This window comes from Leptinotarsa decemlineata, unplaced genomic scaffold, assembly GCF_025532065.1.
Source record: "Leptinotarsa decemlineata unplaced genomic scaffold, Ldec_3_MD MMD2_P_RNA_scaffold_9, whole genome shotgun sequence".
Taxonomy (NCBI): domain Eukaryota; kingdom Metazoa; phylum Arthropoda; class Insecta; order Coleoptera; family Chrysomelidae; genus Leptinotarsa; species Leptinotarsa decemlineata.
Window position 1 is genome coordinate 184120 of NW_027412536.1, and position 21951 is coordinate 206070.

The 21951-nt window shown below is 33.0% G+C and overlaps 1 protein-coding gene across 6 annotated transcripts in view; it reads right to left on the reverse strand.

Annotated features, from left to right (window-relative positions):
* Positions 1–21951, reverse strand: part of Rbp6 (RNA-binding protein 6) — a 1483108-nt gene that overhangs the window by 183987 nt on the left and 1277170 nt on the right. For all 6 annotated transcript variants that reach the window (XM_074170375.1, XM_074170376.1, XM_074170377.1 and 3 more), the window contains one exon: positions 13227–13275. In XM_074170375.1, the coding sequence (XP_074026476.1) occupies positions 13227–13275 (49 nt within the window). The remainder of the gene's footprint in view (positions 1–13226; positions 13276–21951) is intronic.

Genomic DNA, 21951 nt, shown 5'->3' on the forward strand with positions numbered 1-21951 from the left:
CATTCTTGCTACTTCTAAACTGCTTTTCTTTGAAATGAAAAGTGTTTTGGAATTGTTGATCATCAGGAGGGTACTCAAATACACCTTGAGTATCAGCAACAAAATAGTTGAAACCGACCAGCCGATTTTCAATTTTTTTTTTATTTCCACGTTCTTCTATCTTGACAATGTTTCGACTGTATGCTCTCATTTAAAAATGAAAAATAAAATAATATTCTAGTCTGGTAGTAAAGTAATACCAAAATTAAAAAAAATATTGGATTGCGGTTGAACTAGCACTTATCAATATACGCTTGTTATTAAAAATGGAAAAATGTCGCTGACATCAGAAAATTTCTAAAAAATTTGTTCATTTTCAAGTTTCAAGATGACAAGAACGAGGTAAAAGAAAAGAAAATAAATATCGGCCAATCGGTTTCAAATACTTTGTTGCTGATACTCAAGGTGTATTTGACTCCCCTTCTGGTGAGCAACAAATTCATAATACTCCATATTCCAGAGAATACCGGTTCCAAGATAGCAATAACAGGGAAAATTTAAAAAAATATTTCCAACCAACTATTTCGTTGCTCATTCTCGGAGTGTATTTGAGTACCCTCCTGATGAGCAACAAATTTTAAACGCTTTTAATTCTCAGTAAAACCAGTAAAGCAGTTTCAAGTTAGCAAGAATGAGGAAAATGAAAAAAAAAAAAACAAAAATCGACCGATCGGTTTCAACTATTTTGTTCCTGATACTCAAGGTGTATTTAAGTTTACTCTTGGTGAGTAACAAATTTAGAAAACCTTCAATTCCAGGAAAAACCAGTTTCAAGATAGTATGATCTTGAAAAATTAAAAAAAAATATTTAAAAAGTTTTTGCCATATCCAAGGTTTAGCAACTAAATCTCAACTTAATCTTCTGTGGAGATCAAAGGGAAAGTATATAATTTATTGAGTTAATTTGCTACCTTTATATCACGATAGCATTATTTGCGACTTCTAGGAATTGGCACGAGCAACGAAATCGTTGGTTTGGCAACTAATTAGCTACAAATTGATGTATTTTTTTTGCAATTTTGCTGGATTCGCCATGCTAGCCTGATATATATCAATAAACGTCGAATCAACGAAATCTGTACTTCGGAAGTCTGCATATACAGCTCAGATTTCGATGTGTTTTTATATTGTTCAAAATCGTGAACCTTCTGAAATAGGGATTGAATTATTTATATATATTGCTATTAAAAATATAAAATTAGATGAGTATTTATAATTTAATTACTTTGATTCTTGATTGTTATCCTGATGGTTCAAATAATTTGAAAATTTTCTGTGATATCATAATTCTTAGTGCTCCGGCAGATACCTGTCCTTACCTCTAAATCTTACCTCTATTCTTTAAGGTTGCTCAGCTCAATCGAAGCTCATGCAGCTCTCTTTCTCAAAGTAGAATTCTTGGAAAGGTGTTATGAATAAAATTTTGTATGTCTGTGTTTTTGAAAATAAAACTTTGTCTCTAAGTTAAAAAAAAAATATAATGAATGTAAAATTTTGTAAATGTTTTGTCAAACCAAACTTAAATTAACCTAAAACTGCGCCAAAATACCTTATGCCAAGAAATGTTCCAGTAAATGTTAAATTTGAAACAAAAATATTCTTAGAATTGTGTTCCGTACAGTTAAATTTACGTGTAACGGCAAATTAGTTACTTGAAAACTTAAGATGTCTGTGGTTCGTGCGTGGGAAACGATTCTAAAAATATCTGTGCTAAATGTCAGTGAATTTTTCAAATTTTCCTAATATTAAATCCAATGATAGTTCTTGTAAATAAAATGATGAAGTTCGTTGATAAATAAAAGTTCAGAAGTTGTGATTTTCACACTGGAAGTTCCTTGTGACTGGAAAACTTTTGATTCGATTTGGAAGTTATGAATTGTTCAAGATTTTCAAAAATGTATTCTTCTTATGGATTGGGAATTATAAATGATATTGTAATACCTCAAAACTGGTACAGCTTCCCTGGATTGGCTTTCCCCTGATTGGAATTTTGTATTCTTCCAGACACTCTAAAATCTCCAGTAAGTATCCTTTCTCGTTATCATTATTTATATTCTGGCTCCTATTGATGGTTTTATATTGATAAGAACATGCAAAACGGCATTTTCTCTTTCTTTTCCCTTTTTATTTCAAACAGCTCTTCAAAAAAATTCGCGTCTGGACAATTCAAAAGCTTCTCTCTCCCGTCTCTATTGATTCTCCCCTCCTGGCAACCAGACAAAATTTTCCTGCCTGCTACTCTTCATGACAATAATTTTGAAATTTCTTCAATTTTGACACTTTTCACTGTTCACACATATTATATCTATGATTTCTGTTACCCAATTTTCACTAATACTAATAATGATTAATTTTGATTACATTTCATCACATTCAGTTTTGAATTTTTCTAATTTTGAATCCAAAATTCATCATTTTTCAGAAGTTAACACCTCCTTTTCAATTTATCAATCTGATTGGCTACTCTTTAGTTGCAGCCAAATCATGTACTGAGTGTTCTCACCATTTTTCAGATAAAATTCCTAATGTCAGTGTTAATTAAATTTTTGTTATTAATTTGTAGTGTAAATCTGTTTTATTTTATGTTATTATGTTGTATTAATGTCTTTACTGTTTTCAGTGTATTTATCCCGATGATTGATGGTTTCTGGTTAGTTGTGCTGTTTGGAAATGATCTGAAATACTCTAATACTGATAAGTCACAACTTTGCCTGATCTGGGCATGAACATTACTCCAAATTATACAGATAAGAATTTGAATAAAGGTAAAGTATCTGGTTTTCTAATAAAATTAAACATCTAAGAATAACTTTGATTTTCACAAACTTTCAACACTGAACTAACAAAATATGTGAACTTTTAACATCGAACTATCAAAATAAATACAAACTTTTACCATTTAACTAATTAAAATATGAAAATCTTTAACTTTGAAAACAGAATAATCTTATAAAAAACTTATCATAACAATATATATATATATATATATATATATATATATATATATATATATATATATATATATATATATTGGGGAGCACCGTCATCATCAACCATTGTGTCTAAACCATAAGTTGAGCTAGCCATTGGGTTCAAGAATCACATGCCCTGAGCAGACGCAATTTTTCCAGCCAAGATTCCTGCTATATTGCGGCACAGTGGTATCTCGAGATCTGAGAGTAGGAAATCATCAATGCATTAACGACTCCAAAAAAACATTTCAATAGGGTGGCCTGGATATAGTCTGCGAATTTGGAAGAGAAAATCTTAGTATGTCATTCGTTTTGACCATTTCGTAGAATATTTGGAAAAAATAAATTTTTCGGAGAAAGTCAGAACATCAGAATGCGTAATGAAAACTGGAGAAGTACTACATAAGTTGTTTTTATCACCGATTAGTATGAAAATACTATGATAATGAATGTCAGAATCATTGATAATCCCACCTCAGCCATAAAGTGATATTTCTGTTCAGTGAAGTGACGGATTTGTGCCGTTAAATAGGCTAGCAAAACTCCTATTTTGTAACTATTTTCATATTTTTGCATCCATAATTTATTTATTGTACTTTGGAACGGTACCTAACTCAGTTTGTTCAGCTAAAAATGACGCGGCGTGTTTTGGTTACTCTACAATTGAATTTTCGAAGAACCTCAAATAGCTTTTTTGATATTCCCATGGTAAATATGAAAATAATTTGTATGGAATGAAATTGAAATATTTCCAGGTTGAAGTATATATTGAAACGCATTCTGGTCGGTGATGAAATAGCTTAAAAAAATTTGATTATGATTCCAAATTCCTAAAATTAAGGTACACACTGCATTCATTCGCCAAAAATCGCTAATGCAATTATCTTCTGCATTGTAGTTTCATAACATATTATTTAATGAAAACGTAAAATCTTAATTTTCGATATCCAATACTATGAATTGGAAAATATTTAGTTCACTCCCTCTCTTCGACAACTTTAAGGTTTTTGACGGACCACTGTGCGAAAACGAGTGAAGACAAGCTTGGTCCCTATATTATTGAAGCAATCATGGTCATGGATAATATTTGGATAAGAATCTTTCGTTATTCTAGAAAAACGCCTGACATTTTCTGAAAAATACTCGTAGAGGTTAGTTTCAGTTGGAGAAGTCTCTTTTAATTCGCATCCTTACAGTCTCGTCATTCATAAATGTGATTTACTTGTTTTCTTTATCAAACTCAACATTCTTTATCTAAGTTACAGAATTGGGACACAAATTTGTATTGTAAATTTCACTATGAAGTAAATATAGCTTCTCTCATTAATTTGATAACTGACGTTTTCCTGGCCGTCCAGAGCGTGGATAGTCTGGTTTGGCCAGCGTTTTGGGATGTCGGTTATTGATATATACGTGAATTCCCATGTCGTAGCTCTTCGATTGTAACATGGATACCAAACCCAAAATGTGGCAGATGCTCTATTGCTCGGTTTGCCTGAATTAAGCTTTAATTTAATGTTCGATCCTTGCCACCCAGCACTGCAACTTAGGTGTAGAACAGAGAGGGGATTGAGGGAAATGGTTTGTTTGAAGGTGATTGACAATGTTTCGTGGTGCATTTCATTAGTTCGGACTTCCATTGTCTGAAAGAACATAAATTGATTTGAAATCTCTGAATCTGTAAAAAATTTAAAATAATGCTAAAAAATAACAATTATATTAAGCGAAAAAACTGAAATTACAATGAAATAAAATACAAGCAACAACCAAAATCAAAAAAATTATTAACAAACAATAGAAGATTCCAAACTAAGTTACTCCACTACCAGTTATCACCGAAGACAATTGTGGATACTAGCAATCGAAACGTAGTTGGAGTAACTTGGCTTTGAATCTTTCAATTTTCAATGTTTTATTACTTGTTAATAATTTTTTAATTTTCATCTCATCAATTTATATCATATCAGACTAATGAAATACATAACCAGTTCAATTTCTGTACACTCATATGATTCATTAACAGTATCTGAATTGATGAAATTTTCATTCACTGGAAAAATATTATTTTAGCTTTGATTTAATGATTTGACGAACATAAATTATATGAATTACATAAATTACATGTATTGTCTTGAAATTAAAGTAGAGAGGGCATCATTTCACCAAGTACTCGAATAATCAGGACACCTCAACAGAGTGGTTTGTGTCGGTAATAATTATTATTATTCCGAAAGGTTGAGCTGGTCGGGCTCTGATCCAAAGGCCCTGGTACATTCGGGTGGGCGCGCCAGCACAATCAACCATCGCTACACAGTATACCTTATAAATCAGAAGGTATCCGATAGGTGAAACAACGTGTGACATACCAATTATATGGATTGATTATTGGACTATGACGTTTTGTAATAGTCAAATTCACAGTATGGAGATATGCATTTCTACTGAGAGAAAAATATTATTTATGTTTTCCTTTAACGCATTTATGAAGCTACTATCTTTCAATTGACTTTGTGATAAACATAAAATATACTAGTTTTCTGAGTCACCCGAAGGGATAGAAAATTGACTTGGTGTACACCTACAAAATTGGCATCATTAAGGGATGAACAGGATAGTTTTTTTTTATTGATGACGACCAATTGGTTGAAGAAATGTGTGTTAAAAAGTTGTCCATCTGCCTCAAGCAGAATTGCACGCCATAATTAAAATAATAATAATAATAATAAGAAGGTGGGGCCCATAACGATGATTTTCCTACCGATGACAACCCTGGCAATGACCACGTTCGCTTTGAGAGGACGCATGAGCTAAGATATAGCCTTATGCATTGCTTCGAGGGTAGTGAGTTTGAAGTTGCCTACTCTAATTTTTTATAGTACAGAAGTGAAATCAGGAGTAGCTGTATCAACACGACATAAATATTCGACAACAGGAGAGTAGTGAACTCTTGACTGTCTTCATAACTGAATGGTACTAGTGAAGCCTATGAATTTATAGAAGTTCCGATTCTTTTCGCTGTAGGGTCCTCGACCATGAGAGAGCAGAAAATGGAGCATTTCTTCTCAAAGACCACTCTGTTAATATAGTTGTTCAAATTATTTGATCATTTAATCTTGAAAATATACTTGTTTCATGATGACAGAAACCTTAACCGGATAGATTCAAAAATCTGTCATTCTTGGTTCGTTACGTGTCCTCAGGGCCCACGATTTTCTAAGACCATGACTACTTACCGCACTAAGACAGAAATCATGGCCGGACAAATACAGAAAGCTGTTCCATCTGCTAAGAACACACTCACATTCATCTCCTGGTGTGGTAGTGGTCATTGGTTGATGATGCTGGCGCACTCTCCGAATGTATTGATGTGGAATTGGCCGCGGTGGTAGTGCGCCCGACTCACGATCGGAAGACCGTGGGTTCGGTTCCCGCCTCGACCAGATATTTTTCTCGACATAATTTATCTGGTTGAAGCTGGAATGATTCTCTAACCGTGTTATGAATCACACGTTAAAAGGTAAGACCTCGTTAGTCCTCACCTCGCACAAATTTCTCAACTTCTGAGAGTTGTCGTTCGTATGGGGCGACAGCTGATTAACAGAAAAACAGATTCAAACAGTTTTTTTTCGAGAAGGGTCCAACCAGCACAATTTTCATGAAGTAAATAATAATAATGATTGTGAAAATAATACTCATGGTGGGGAGTATTGAGGTTCATGACACAACGTGTCATTATTATTACTGTATTTATTATCGCATTCTGTAAAGATGAACGCAGACAGTAAAAAGACTAGGTCTCGCTGTTAAGCCACTATAACTAGAATCGAAACTTTTGTAAATTCTCTTTCAGCTGATGATGTTATTGATGTTAACGAATTGGTTATACGAGAATCTCTCTCAGAGTCTTGAGGTTGAACTCGCAAGTATGAATATGCCATGTTTCAGCGAAACTAGGGAGAATGGCGTACATTCATTGATTTATTCACAGCTAGCGTTCATAATGATGGAATGCTCGCGAACATTCAGAAAAAATTGTGTATTTGAAATCCTATCTGAAAGACGAATCTCTTTCGCGATTGAATATCTCTGATGAAAATTATACTAAGGCATTGGATATGTTGAAAGCTCACTGCCTTTATCACATAAACGGTTTATTGCACGCAACTATTTCAAAAAATTCAAATGCGCTTTGAGATTTCACGAGGCAAATAAGACAACATATCAATGGTTTAGAGGCACTCACAGTAAAGTAATGAATAACTGGGATTTACTATTAATGTGACGTGTTTTATATTACTTTTACTGTTATCTGTAAAACAAATGAATACATTTATTTGAATTGAATTAACATATTCATTATTAAATTGGATAGGAATTTAAGAAACGAGTTCGAACTCGAAAGGAATCAAAGGGTTCTGCCAACTCTTGAACAGTTTTTTTGCTTTTTTGGATAAAAGGGTAATAGCGTAGGAATCTTCATCTCCTAATGAAGGTTATAAAAATAAGGGGTTATTTGGAAACAAATATAAATATCCGCATAAGGCTCAATCACTAAGTCATTCTCATGTGGTAACTGCAACTACTGGACATCAAGCTTATAATCACACGATTTACAAATGTAAAAAATTCGCTTGCGTACCTCTTCAGACAAAAAGGGACTTTGTCTCAAAAGAGCGTTTATGTTTCAACTGCTTCGGTAAAAGGTTTATCAGTGTACAAGGGATAGATGTAGAATTTGCGGGGGAAAGCATCACACTCTTTTACATGAATATAGGCCCACAAATCTGAATTCAGTGTCAATTCATCATTTAGGTAACAGAGAAGAAATAACTCAACCTCAAACTCTTTCTCAAGGTTCATTTCACACTCATTCTCAAGGTACTTCTTAGAATAATTCTCAAAGTTCTTCTCAGACGAAAAACATATCTTTAGCATCTCCTTCAAGAAGTTAGGTATTATTAGCTACGGCACAGGTAACATTAGTGTCAGAAAATGGAAATACTATTAACGTACGTGCATTATTAGATTCAGCCTGGCAAACTTATTTTGTTACAACAGAAATAGTAAACATTTTGGCAGCCAAGAATAATGTTGATACCATCATACCTAATTTGAATTGAAGGGGTTATATTTTTAGGAGTGATTAATTTTTGGGAAAGAAAGTTTTTGGCTTTCTACTAGTCCATTTTGATACAAAAAAGGAAGATTCCCTCATCCCTTTTTTTGTATCAAGATGGAGTAGTAGAAAGCCAAAAACTTTCTTTCCCAAAAATCATACCTAAATTTGGCAAGTAGAAGATATCTCTGAAAAAAGAATCTTGTCTCAAGAAGATCGAGTGTGCTGTGGTGTGATTCGCAAATAGTTTTATGTTGGTTGAAGGATACACCTACTAGGTGGACTTCATTTGTATGCAATTGAGTTCTGAAATACAAGAATTAACAACAAATGCAAATTGGCAACATGCTCCTCAAGTCAAAATCCAACAGATCACATTTCTCGGAGTTTGGACCCAATTTAATTGATTTCTTGTAAACAATGGTGGAATGGTCCAGACATTCCCTATAACATCGTTTTATACTCAGATAACTCTCAAACACAATTTACAGAATCTCTGCCAGAATAGAGATCCCCAGTGACTCTCGTTTCGTTCAATAATTTCTCAGAGATGAATGAAATCTTTAAAAGATTTTCCAAATTTAGTCACTTGCAACGGGTTATAGCCTATTGTTTGCGCTTCGCACATAATTGTTTGAAGCCAAAAAACAAATTGACGGGTTCACTTTCTGTTGAAGAACTTAAAAAATCCCTGAAGCTTATCATTAGTTGCATTCAAGGCCACCACTTCTCTAAGGACTTTTCAGATCTCAATGCGAAAATTCCCATCAAATCAGGTGTGATGGCTCAATTAACTCCGTTTTTAGACAAAGAAGGTATACTTCGAGTTGGGGGAAGGATAACTCAGTCGGAGTTATCCTTTGCTCAGAAACATCCAATGATTCTTCCCTCTAGAGATCATGTCGTTACATTAATTTTTAGGAAGGAACATTTATATTTACATCAGGCAGGGCCACAAACCATCCTTTCTAATCTTCGCCAACGGTTTTGGCCAATCAATGGGTTGAGACAGATCAAAAAAGAAGTCAAAAATTGCATGATCTCAATGCGAAAATTCCCATCAAATCAAGTGCGATGGCTCAATTAACTCCGTTTTTAGACAAAGAAGGTCTTCGAGTTGGGGGAAGGTTATCCTTTGCTCAGAAACATCCAATGATTCTTCTCTCTAGAGATCATGTCGTTACATTAATTTTTAGAAAGGAACATTAAGATTTTCATCAGGCAGGGCCACAAACCATCCTTTCTAATCTTCGCCAACGGTTTTGGCCAATTAATGGGTTGAGACAGATCAAATGAGAAGTCGATAATTGCGTGATTTATTACAGATTTAAGGCATCCTCAGCTCAACAAATAATGAGTTCACTACCTTCATATAGAGTCTGTATTGCTCGTCCTTTTCTCAATGTAGGAATGGACTTTGGTGGTCCAATTTCAGTTAAAGAATCTCGCCTAAGAAAAGCAATTTTTTCTAATGCATATATTGCATTGTTTGTGTGCATGGTTACGAAAGCTATTCACATTGAACTTGTATCAAGTCTTAGTACAGAAGGTTTTCTGTCAACACACTGCGCGTAGAGGTTGTCCTGAGGTTATTTTTAGTTAACATGTTACTAGATTTAAAGGCGCCAACCATGCACTTGAACAAGTATACATCTTCCTCAGGCAAAATGAAAATTCTCCCGAAAAGTTTTTATCTACAAAGGAAGTTAAATGGAAATCCAATCCCCCCCAATAGTTCACATTGGGGTGGCTTATGAGAAGCTGGTTTCATTTGAAACGGGTCTTGGGAAACAAGATCTTGAGTTTTGAATATTTAACTACCCTTTTGTGTCAGATTGAAGCAATCTTGAATTCCAAGTCACTCTTCCCTCTCTCTACTGATCCCAATGACTACTCATGTCTTACACCCAGTCATTTTTCAATAGGTGAATATATAACATCTTTTCCAGAATTAAATAAAATGGATATTCCCGAGAACAGATTGAAAATGTTCGATCTTCGTCAACAAATGAGAGCTATTTTGAAAACGTTGGTCTGTTGAATATCTGAACAGGTTACAACATAAGCCAAAATGGACTCAGGAATGTTGAAATTTAAAGGCAAATGATTTGGTATTACTTAAATAGGATAACGTTTCACCCTTGGAATGGCGCCTAGCTCGGATACTGGAAGTAATGCCAGGTTTAGACAATCCGTCCGTCCGTCCGTAGAGTAAAAATACGCACTGTGAACGGAATATACACACGGTCAATCACAAAGCTGTGCCCACTGCCATTCACTTCTGCTGAAAGCGATATTTCAGCCGGCTGGGAGGTTGTTGGGAATATTAATAAAATTTAAAAATGAGTTGCCTTAAACACTGTTACGCCACTGTGTAATTGTTAATGTCTGGTTGTCAAGGGATACCTACCTACCGTAGGTACCAATAGCGTGTGTCCTGTTTTCCTTACCTCTCACTTAAGAATAATCTCGTTCAACACAGTACGGTTTTAGCATAACGGAAGAAAGGTCTATTAGATGTATTCGTAATTAAGTACGGTTTTAGCATAACGGAAGAAAGATCTATCAGATGTATTTGTAGTTAAGTATGAATTGTTAATTTATTGTGGAAAATATCGAAGGTTATCATTTGTATAAGCTTAGTGTTAACAGTTTCTCACATCAAATTAAACAGATGAAACCAAGTGTCGTATACGACATTCTGTGAAATCTGTTAACTAGGTGTGACAAAATAAAGTGTGGTACCTTACCTATGTCGCATTATTTAATAGTATACAGTCCACTAGAAAGGGGCCAGCAAGCCCAAAAACCAAAATTGGGACCCAACAAAGCTATTAAGAATAACAATGAAGATTTCATCATTAACATGAAGAGTAAATTAATACATATATATCTACCATATATAAGTTGAAGGTACATAGTAGCATTAACAAGCTGATCAATTACAACCTGCATTAGTTGAAGACATGATATATTTAATCATGTAACGTAGATTGAGGTTACATCAATCCTAACGAAATTATACAGAAAATTCCACTGTGAGTTTTATTTTGTTTAAATTGAACTACTCCCAAAACACGTGATTTAAGACATAAAATTTCAAGTTTCTTTTTTCTTGTATTTTTGAACCCCAGCATTTTGAATATGTTTGACATAACCAGTTTCCTGAAATTTTCTGCTCATATGTTTTCTGATACAACTACTCACTGGTATTTGTTAGATTTGATGTTAGATCATAATCAATAACAGGTAACTTTTTCAGTTTTCGATGTAACATGGAAGTTTCAAAATGAATGTTAAGGAGTAAAATAGTTCCAATTATATCGCACTCATTTTCACTCCATTTTTCAATGGGTTTTAACAATTCCCAAATTCACAAAAAGAAGTAATTGTATATGTTTAACTGAAATATGAATTCTATATAAAAAACAGTAAGTATCAATTGGTAAACATAAATTGTGAATATTTCCAAGAAGATATGTCCTTTATGAGATGAGAGTGGAGTATTTTTGTTCCGTCGTATAAAAAAAACAACTCAAATATTGAACTTGTGAACATGCAGAGATCATCAGAAAGAAATCTTGGTCTATCTAAATCTACTTTTCACACATCCAATCAATCATTTTCGAAAACTTTCAAATCAAAAAATCTTTTTGCCACTCAATAACACATTATGAATGTTTTCCCAAAACATGTTCACTCACGCTATTCATTTTTTATCCAAATTTAATCAAGGAATTGACGATGCCTTTGTGAATGCGCGGGGGTGAGCGGTGTGCCGAAGGGAAAATATTAATGAAAAACAGCTTTTATGAAGAGCTTGATAAATGATCATATCTTTCAGCTTTGCGCTGGGCGTGATTAATTAATAAACATTAAAAATAGTTTGCTGGCACTCATAGCTCTGAGGATTGACGAAAGTCGTGTAACACTCTTATACGAATTGGTTTCGTTACTTTTGCCGTGATTTTATAAATTATGTTTAATGAAAGTTCAAAATAATTAATGGAATTTTCAATTGGTACTAATAAAGTGAAACGATAATCATAGTACTATCCGTTGAAATATGTCTCAGTAATGCAATCTCTATAGCCCCTTTGAGTGCTGATTTCTCACTTTGTAACTTTTCATTTCTGTTAGTTCAAATTTTGAGTAACTCAGACACCATATGTCATTGCGGGATTAAGACTTCCACATTCATTGTTTTTAAAATTAATTTTAGTTATTTTCATCTTTTTCGTCATCAAGTGGGTACCTGATAGCTGATGAATTTAAAAGGGTTATATAGTTTTTATTACCTCTACAATTCACATACTTCATGGTGAATTTTATTAGTTCGGACTTCCATTATCGGAAAAATTAAAAATTGAGCAATTAAAAATGAAATAAATAATTAAAGAAGATTTCAAATCAAGTTACTTCACGACGTTTCCATTGTTATTATCCACAATGGTCTTCAAGTGATGAATGTACTATTCCTCCGATGGATGACTATTTATAGGCCATTCGAAACTATACTCTCTTTCCTCTCTCCGCTTCACCGGTTTGTTGGGAGTTGATCGTTTGATCGATTTTCAAAAGCAAAATTGCAATAGATAGGAAATCGAGTTTTCTTTTCATTTGAGCCCTAGTCAAATTCAATGAAATTGGGAAATGGCATCTCCACTTAGCGGACTCTTTAGCAAAATAGAAATAGCTTAAAGCGAAACTGAATAACATCACCTCATCTATTTCATCAACAAAATGTCACCACTGTGTGAAGATTATGATATCACAAATACCCACAAAATATCAATAATGAAGCACTTAGGCAAACGTATAAAAGCTTTCCTGAATAACTTTATCAGCGATTAAAAGAAATACCATCATTCATCAAACTGAATTGAATGGATATGAGAGCCGACAAAACACTAGCTGAACCAAATAGAGGTGAATGTTTTTTTTTAATATTTTTGTTGTCTAATAAGTTTTTTCCTCCAGAACAAAATTTCATCAGTCAGCCATGTAGTTAAAACAACGTATGTTTTCGTAAGACTTTTTTTGTAAGTATGACACTGTAGGAAACTATTAAGAAATATACGTAAATAATAGTGACTCACCTCTATGTCTATTCGTTTGTTTATCGAACATGAGCATCGCGTCTTCTATCTGAAACAAAAATCATTTATGAATTATAAACATTCAGTCAAAATTGATAAGTGATTATTTCAATGAGAAAATCCAAACATTTCAAAACTAATGAAGCCAATACTCGTCCCTAATGATATCTTCAAGATAATTCGTATTACAGTGAAATAATCGGTTAAAATTATTTAGCATTTTGATATTATTTTCGTGACATGAATGTCACTATTCTTACAAAAATCGATATTTGGGAAATGTGAAAATAATTAATTAATACAAAAACAAAGTCGTGGGCCGCATCGGAAAAATATTCAAATATCACAACAGTAGAACCATTTACAAGCCAACTAATCAACTACGCAACACTATCAGGTTGGCCAATGAGCCTCTGACATTCGCCAGATTCCCAGAATGTAGAAGAATTCCTCGTTTTAGTGGCTCATGATACAAGAACATGCTGTCGCTTCATGCAACCGGAGTAATCTGCAATTGTAGAACATATTCTAGTAGAAACAGACTTTTTTCAAGGACAAAACACAAGCTCTACAGGAAAATCCCTAAAGCGCTCTCAGAGCAGGGCCTGAGCGAAAGTAGTGATTTACATTGGATTTGAATCGCTGGAGAAATACGAAGAAACTTCTATCCTGTCTAATTCAAGGCATAATCAACCACAATTTCATAGAGAGGTCATTACTTAAATCCATAAGCATTCCAACAACAATTCTAACAGAAATTATAAATTTCACGAAATGAGTGAGCATACTTGGAGACTGGCTGTAAATTAAATTATCTGAAGGAACAATTCGTTCAGGCCAGTCTCGAATTACCTACACTGTAGGTTAATGGACTGACACCTATCTGAAAACAAGTACTCCGCTGGCTCATATTGTATCGCCAACAGCATATGCAAAAATAACTTTAGCGAAGAATCCTGTACTGACACCTGTCGGATATAATTCAAGGCCCTTCTTGGTATCAGCCAGGGGGGTAGTTGTTTTCTGATAGTTGTCAACCCATTAGCTTACGGTGTAGGTAATTTGAGACTGGCCTGAATGAATTGTTCTTTGAGATAATTTGATTTACAGCCAGTCTCCGAGTATGCTCACCCATTTTGTGAAGTTTTCTTCCTTATACGAGGAGTTGGGCAAATTTGGGATATGCGGTTGGTTACCTCGGGCAGATGGGGCGTTGACAAACATGTTGTTTGTTGTTCGCTTCTGCCTAGTTCGAGAAATGATACTCTGAAAGAAATTCGATTATCAATTATCGGAAATCATCGACTTCATGTAGACTATCTTGCACTGACGAGTATCTAAACAGTCCGAAACCGGTCTGCAAGTGTGTTCCAATAATTGGAATCGCCAACAGCATATGCAGGGATAACTCACCTGTCGGATATAATCCAATGCCCTTCATGGTATGAGCCAGTGGAGTAGTTGTTTTCTGATAGGTGTCAGTCCATTAACCTACAGTGTGAGTAATTTGAGACTGGCCTGAACGACTTGTTCTTTCAGAGAATTAGAAATTATAAATACGAGTGAACATGTAGCTCGCCAGTCAACTTTGAGATATAACTTCCTTCTTCACAGTCAACGCATATACATTGATGATATCTGCCGCAGGAGCAGACGAAACGTTTGGTACTTCGGATTCCTTTCGACAACTGTCTACCAGCCCCTTCAATCATTAGTTTTTATCTCTCACATATCAAAGATATAAATGTATTATATAAATGAAGCTTTTTGATGATTTCGCAAAACTTTTCTTGGCAGGTTTTTGCATACGAGTGAACATTATATGTTTCGAGGGGTTTCATTAAATGAAAATATTGTGAAATATTTCGGGAAATATGCATTCCATATAAGTAATTAATTTGATTTGTGTTATAAAGATGAATATATCACGAATTTTTACGTTTTCAAAATGATCAAAAATGACAATTTTAAAGAAATCAATCATAATTAATGACAAATCCGTATGAATATGAGAAAGTAATTTTCAATTAATACTAAATCTAATTGAAATAACATTAAGGAAAATTATTCATGAAATAACAACAGTTTGATTTCATAAACTACACCTCACGATTTGATCTTCATCAAGTAACGGCCGAATAAATCAGAAAAAAAACAACATTGTGAAATATAATACGTATGTTGGTCACTAGACTTGAAGGAGGTTTATTATTGCTGGAAGCCTGAATTAATAATTTCATTTGTTTTTGAAATAATGAAAATAATACTAATTTGAACCGTTTGAAGATGTTGAATCAAATTTTGATTGACAATTTCGACGGATCTGAACATAGTAAATTACAAACACGTATTCGTACTTTCATGTTACGAAATTTATTATTTGATACATAGTTTCAGTTTGATACTATAGGGAATGAATCAGTGCCAACTATTCAGCCACCATGACATTTCATGGGCGTCATGTTGAATTTATTATAATGCTGAACTGTTTTATAAATCGTCCATACGAAACACCCTCGTGATAACCGCCTCGGTTCATGATTGATTTTTTCCATTAAATTGTTGCAAATCGGGGTATTCGAAATTATTCACCTATGAAATTAATGTGTACGGATTTGATATTCGCCACTAATTGACCGGGTTATATATTATTTATGCACCGTCTACCTCTTGTTACACTATTGCTGATTGACGATAATAAAGAATCAACATTCGTCCATTGGAAATTCGAAGTAATGATATCAAATTACATAAATTACGGTAAATTGAGTAGATCAGCATAAACAAAAAGCAATAAGTTGAAGAAGTTTATTCATGATATTGATAATGAATTTGGTAGTAATATTGAGCAAATATGCTATACTCATTGAGAATATGAATATTTTGAATTCAATTTGGAACCTGCATACCTCCCAGCTTCTCTATATGAGAACAACTACTTCTGTGGCTAACAACATGACGAATATCAACTTAATATCAGACGATCATTTGTGCAGAGACAATCATTGCGGATGTTTTTCGTTGTGAGCTAATTGAAATTCATCATCTCATCTCATCATCAATCTCATCAGTGCAAAACGTATAAAAGAGAAATAATATGTAGTGAATTGTTTTGTTATATCTAAAATGGATGAGGCAGCGTTTTTGATGAAAGCTTGGATGAAGGTGTCATATTTCCACAAATGAAAAAAAATAATGAATCGTACACATAAATTTTTCATTTGAATCACTGAGACCATTGGTGAAAACCTTATGAAAATCCGTTCTGTAGTTTTAGAGTTTATCCCTTTCAGGCAGACAAACGCAGCATGTACTTTTCTCATTACTATGATTCAGTAGGTAATCATTTACTAAAGATGATTTTTAGCATATAGCAGGAGCCTTACACTGTATGACTGCTATTACTACTAGTGATATTTCCTTCGAGATTTAAAACAATGAATAAGCTCTCGGATCGCCTTCATAGATAATGTAGAACTAGATACAGGTGCTATTTGTATCTTTTATGGGACAAGTATCTATACAAAGTCTAGAAAATGAGAAAATTTCTGTATTACAATATTTTGCATTGGTTTGAAAATCAATTATTACAATACTTGACTGAAACATATGTGAATATAACGGAGAATACTCCATAACTTAGCATGTTCTTTACCGAAATACCAAACACATCCCGGAAGAAAACTGGCATTTAATAGTGATAACACAGAATTATTCACTACAATGATCAAATGTCTTCTAAGACTGTAACAATTCCATTTGTCACAGTTGGTTACTTGTAGATATAATTAAAAGAAGATCGAATAAGTAGGACAACCTGTATGACACCAAGTGTATATCGTATTTATAATAACTCCATTACGCAGAGACCATGAAAATGTTTTGATGTTTAAAAAACTTTATATTTAACAAAATCAAAATAGTTGATGGGAATATTCACTATGCGACACATTTCCACTTTTCACATAACAGAAATCTCTACGAATTATCTCATAAATAATAAAAAAATTCATTCAACCATACCCCAACCTTGGAATGGTTCAATTCGAACTATCGAGGTTCACTGGTATATCCTTTTTCATTTAAACCGATGGTGTCTTTGCAAATTGTTTCTGCTGGAGAAATACGAGAATTATTAAAGGGATTTTTGTTTCCGAGATTCAAAGAAGGAAATATCAAAAAACTGTTGAGTGCATACAAGAAATTTCAAATTGTTGAATTTGATACATAATTTATGGATTTTAGAAGAACTTCAAATAACGAGTTTTGTTAAATGCAAAGTATTTTAACTGATTAATTTAAAAGTTGAATATTAAGTCTCACTTTGAGGCCACACAAAATCCAAGGTAAGTTTTTCTTGTTTCATTCAAGCCAATCTGTTATGAATCATCGTTCCACTTCCAGGTCTCTTTTCTCTTCGTTTTTTTGTTTTCCTATTTCACACAACATTCTTCGAGGCAAATATTGGGATAGAGAATTGATCCGTCAAAAATTATATATATATATATATATATATATATATATATATATATATATATATATATATATATATATATATATATATATATATATATATATATATATATATAAAATCAAAAGGAGGAAATCGTGGACATGACACTCAAGAAATATGGAGGCAAACCGCGGACACGTGTTTCTGGCTATCGGCCTCATCAGCGCGGTGCACATATATATATATATATATATATATATATATATATATATATATATATATATATATATATATATATACATATATATATATATATATATATAGAGGAAGGGTAGTCGTTGCTGACTAGTTAAGAATACAAACTATTGGATAGTGGGGTATTGCAGCAAGTAAATGAGTACTCTTTTAAGTTAGTCCAAGCTTTCGGAAAATTTTATTTCCATCATCAGGGAAACTTCAATAATATAAGTTTTAAGGTAAAATCAAAAATATTAATTGTTCATGACTTACATCTTATGTGAGGATGGTTACATTGATGTTGAAGAAAAAATGTTGATACATTAGAGAAGATGAAACTTGATACACAATTCTAAATGCTTGAGATTATTTTTTATAAAATATTGTTATTCGTCAGACCGTTATTCATACCATGCGTGCAGGATTCAAATGAACGAGTCTGAGAATAGAACGTTAAAATGCCAGAGTGACATCTGTCAATTGATAAAACTTATATACTCTCACTAGGAGTACCAAGTGTACTCTAGTGTTTAATGTAAAATTTATGTTTGGTAAAATTATTATGAAAGATTAAATTTAAGATATATTATACAATGGAATTGTTTAAATTGATATTGTTAAATTGGAGGGTTAAATTGGAAGTTAAGTTATAGTTTTCCAGAGATGTTGGTGTACTGAACAAAATATTATTTATCAAACGAATTGGATAAGAATTTTCTATGAAAAGATTAGCAAGAATTTTAAGATTTTTACTATGGAAGCTTATGTCAGAGATTTTTAGCACTCTATTTTTCAGTTGCTTGACCAAGTTCACTTTCATCGAATGTTTATGATACGATAGGTAGTTCATGTATCTACCTGAGCTGCAAGGTTTTCTGTACCAGTCAATTAAGACTTTGTTATCTGTTGTTCTGATGAACTTTGTATCCAGGAATGGTACTGACTGCAAGTTATCTTCTGTTTCTATCGTAAACTGAATGTATGGGTCGTAACTGTTGAGAGTGTCAAGAATCTCATTGATGCCATCATGAGGCAATGAAACTATGATATCATCTACATATTTTTTCAAAAAATGAGGTTTAAAGGATAATACTGGTAATACTGTGTCCAATACATCATCCATCACATATGTTGCTAATATTGGGGAAATAGATGCTCCCATGGGAGTTCCAAAGGTTTGCTTATAAAATTTGTTATTGAAGGAAAAGTATGTGCTGTCAAAAAGGAAGGTTAATAATTTGGAAAAGGTTTCTTCATCAATGTTACAATGATTACTCATGTTGCTCCAATTCTTATGAATTGATCTCAGACATGCTTCTAAATAAACGTTACTAAATAAGGAGACTACATCCAGACTAGCTATGATATAGTTTGGAGGTAAAGTAGTGTTATTAAATTTCTCTGTTACTTCAAATGAATCCTTTATATAGTACTCATTGTCATAATCATATGCTTTGGTCAAAATACTAGTTGAAAGGGAGGCTAGAGCCTCAATAGGCGCACCTATAGAGGCTACAATAGGTCTCACCGATAGTGTAGGTTTATGTATTTTGGGTAAAGCATAGAACCTCGGAGCGATACCATTATAGCAAGTGAGTTTCTTTTTTGTTATTTCATCAATATAGTTACTAACTTTTAGTTCTTTAATGTTCTTTTAGTTCTTTAACTATATTGATGAAATAACAAAAAAGAAACTTACTTGCTATAATGGTATCGCTCTGAGGTTCTATGCTTTACCCAAAATACATAAACCTACACTATCGGTGAGACCTATTGTAGCCTCTATAGGTGCGCCTACTGAGGCTCTAGCCTCCCTTTTAACTAGTATTTTGACCAAAGCTCATATTGATAATAATGAAAATTGTATCAATCAACTTTCCCTTTAGAGTCAAAGATTATCAAATCATCATGGTACTAACTTTTAGTTCTTTAATGTTCTTTTAGTTCTTTAACTATATTGATGAAATAACAAAAAAGAAACTTACTTGCTATAATGGTATCGCTCCGAGGTTCTATGCTTTACCCAAAATACATAAACCTACACTATCGGTGAGAACTATTGTAGCCTCTATAGGTGCGCCTACTGAGGCTCTAGCCTCCCTTTTAACTAGTATTTTGACCAAAGCATATGATTATGACAATGAGTACTATATAAAGGATTCATTTGAAGTAACAGAGAAATTTAATAACACTACTTTACCTCCAAACTATATCATAGCTAGTCTGGATGTAGTCTCCTTATTTAGTAACGTTTATTTAGAAGCATGTCTGAGATCAATTCATAAGAATTGGAGCAACATAAGTAATCATTGTAACATTGATGAAGAAACCTTTTCCAAATTATTAACCTTCCTTTTTAACAGCACATACTTTTCCTTCAATAACAAATTTTATAAGCAAACCTTTGGAACTCCCAAGGGAGCATCTATTTCCCCAATATTAGCAACATATGTGATGGATGATGTATTGGACACAGTATTACCAGTATTATCCTTTAAACCTCATTTTTTGAAAAAATATGTAGATGATATCATAGTTTAATTGCCTCATGATGGCATCAATGAGATTCTTGACACTCTCAACAGTTACGACCCATACATTCAGTTTACGATAGAAACAGAAGATAACTTGCAGTCAGTACCATTCCTGGATACAAATTTCATCAGAACAACAGATAAAGTCTTAATTGACTGGTACAGAAAACCTTGCAGCTCAGGTAGATACATGAACTACCTATCGTATCATAAACATTCGATGAAAGTGAACTTGGTCAAGCAACTGAAAAATAGAGTGCTAAAAATCTCTGACATAAGCTTCCATAGTAAAAATCTTAAAATTCTTGCTAATCTTTTCATAGAAAATTCTTATCCAATTCGTTTGATAAATAATATTTTGTTCCGTACACCAACATCTCTGGAAAACTATAATTTAACTTCCAATTTAACCCTCCCTGTCAATGACAATATAACTAGTGATGCTCCAGCCCAATTCATTTTTACATCCTTACCTTTTATCAAGGAGATCACTCCCAAACTATCTAGGATTTTTCAAAATTTACCTAACATTAAAATAGCCAATAAAACGGTACTTACCATTAAATCAATCCATAGCAAAGTCAAAGACAAGGTCCCTCTAATAAACCAAGTGAATGTTGTGTATAGTATTCCGTGTCAATCATGTGATAGGATATATGTTGGCCAAACTTCACGATCATTAGGTGCTAGAATTACTTCGCACAAAAGTGACTGTAGATTACATCCAGAAAGATGATCTTTAGCAGACCATGTGAATAAGTTGGACCACCTTATGAATTATAACTCAATGAAAGTATTAGCCACTGAATCAACCTCAGTTAAGAGGTCCTTTCTAGAAATGTCTTACATTTTTGAAAATAACAATTGTATGAATAAAAAAACAGACATTAATCACTTGAGTGAAATTTATTCCTACTTATTGACTCTAGATAAAAGCTTTTACAAAAACAATATCAATTTAAACAATTCCATTGTATAATATATCTTAAATTTAATCTTTCATAATAATTTTACCAAACATAAATTTTACATTATACACTAGAGTACACTTGGTACTCCTAGTGAGAGTATATAAGTTTTATCAATTGACAGATGTCACTCTGGCATTTTAACGTTCTATTCTCAGACTCGTTCATTTGAATCCTGCACGCATGCTATGAATAACGGCCTGACGAATAACAATATTTTATAAAAAATAATCTCAAGCATTTAGAATTGTGTATCAAGTTTCATCTTCTCTAATGTATCAACATTTTTTCTTCAACATCAATGTAACCATCCTCATATATATATATATATATATATATATATATATATATATATATATATATATATATATATATATATATATCAAATTTAGTTGACTGGTTATTATATAACTATAAATTAATTTTGATTTGGGTATTTCAGTCAACATATCTATTGCTGTATAATGTTCACATGATCTTTATTTTGTAGATATTCTTGATAAAGGAGAAAAATATACTTTCCGAAAGCTTGA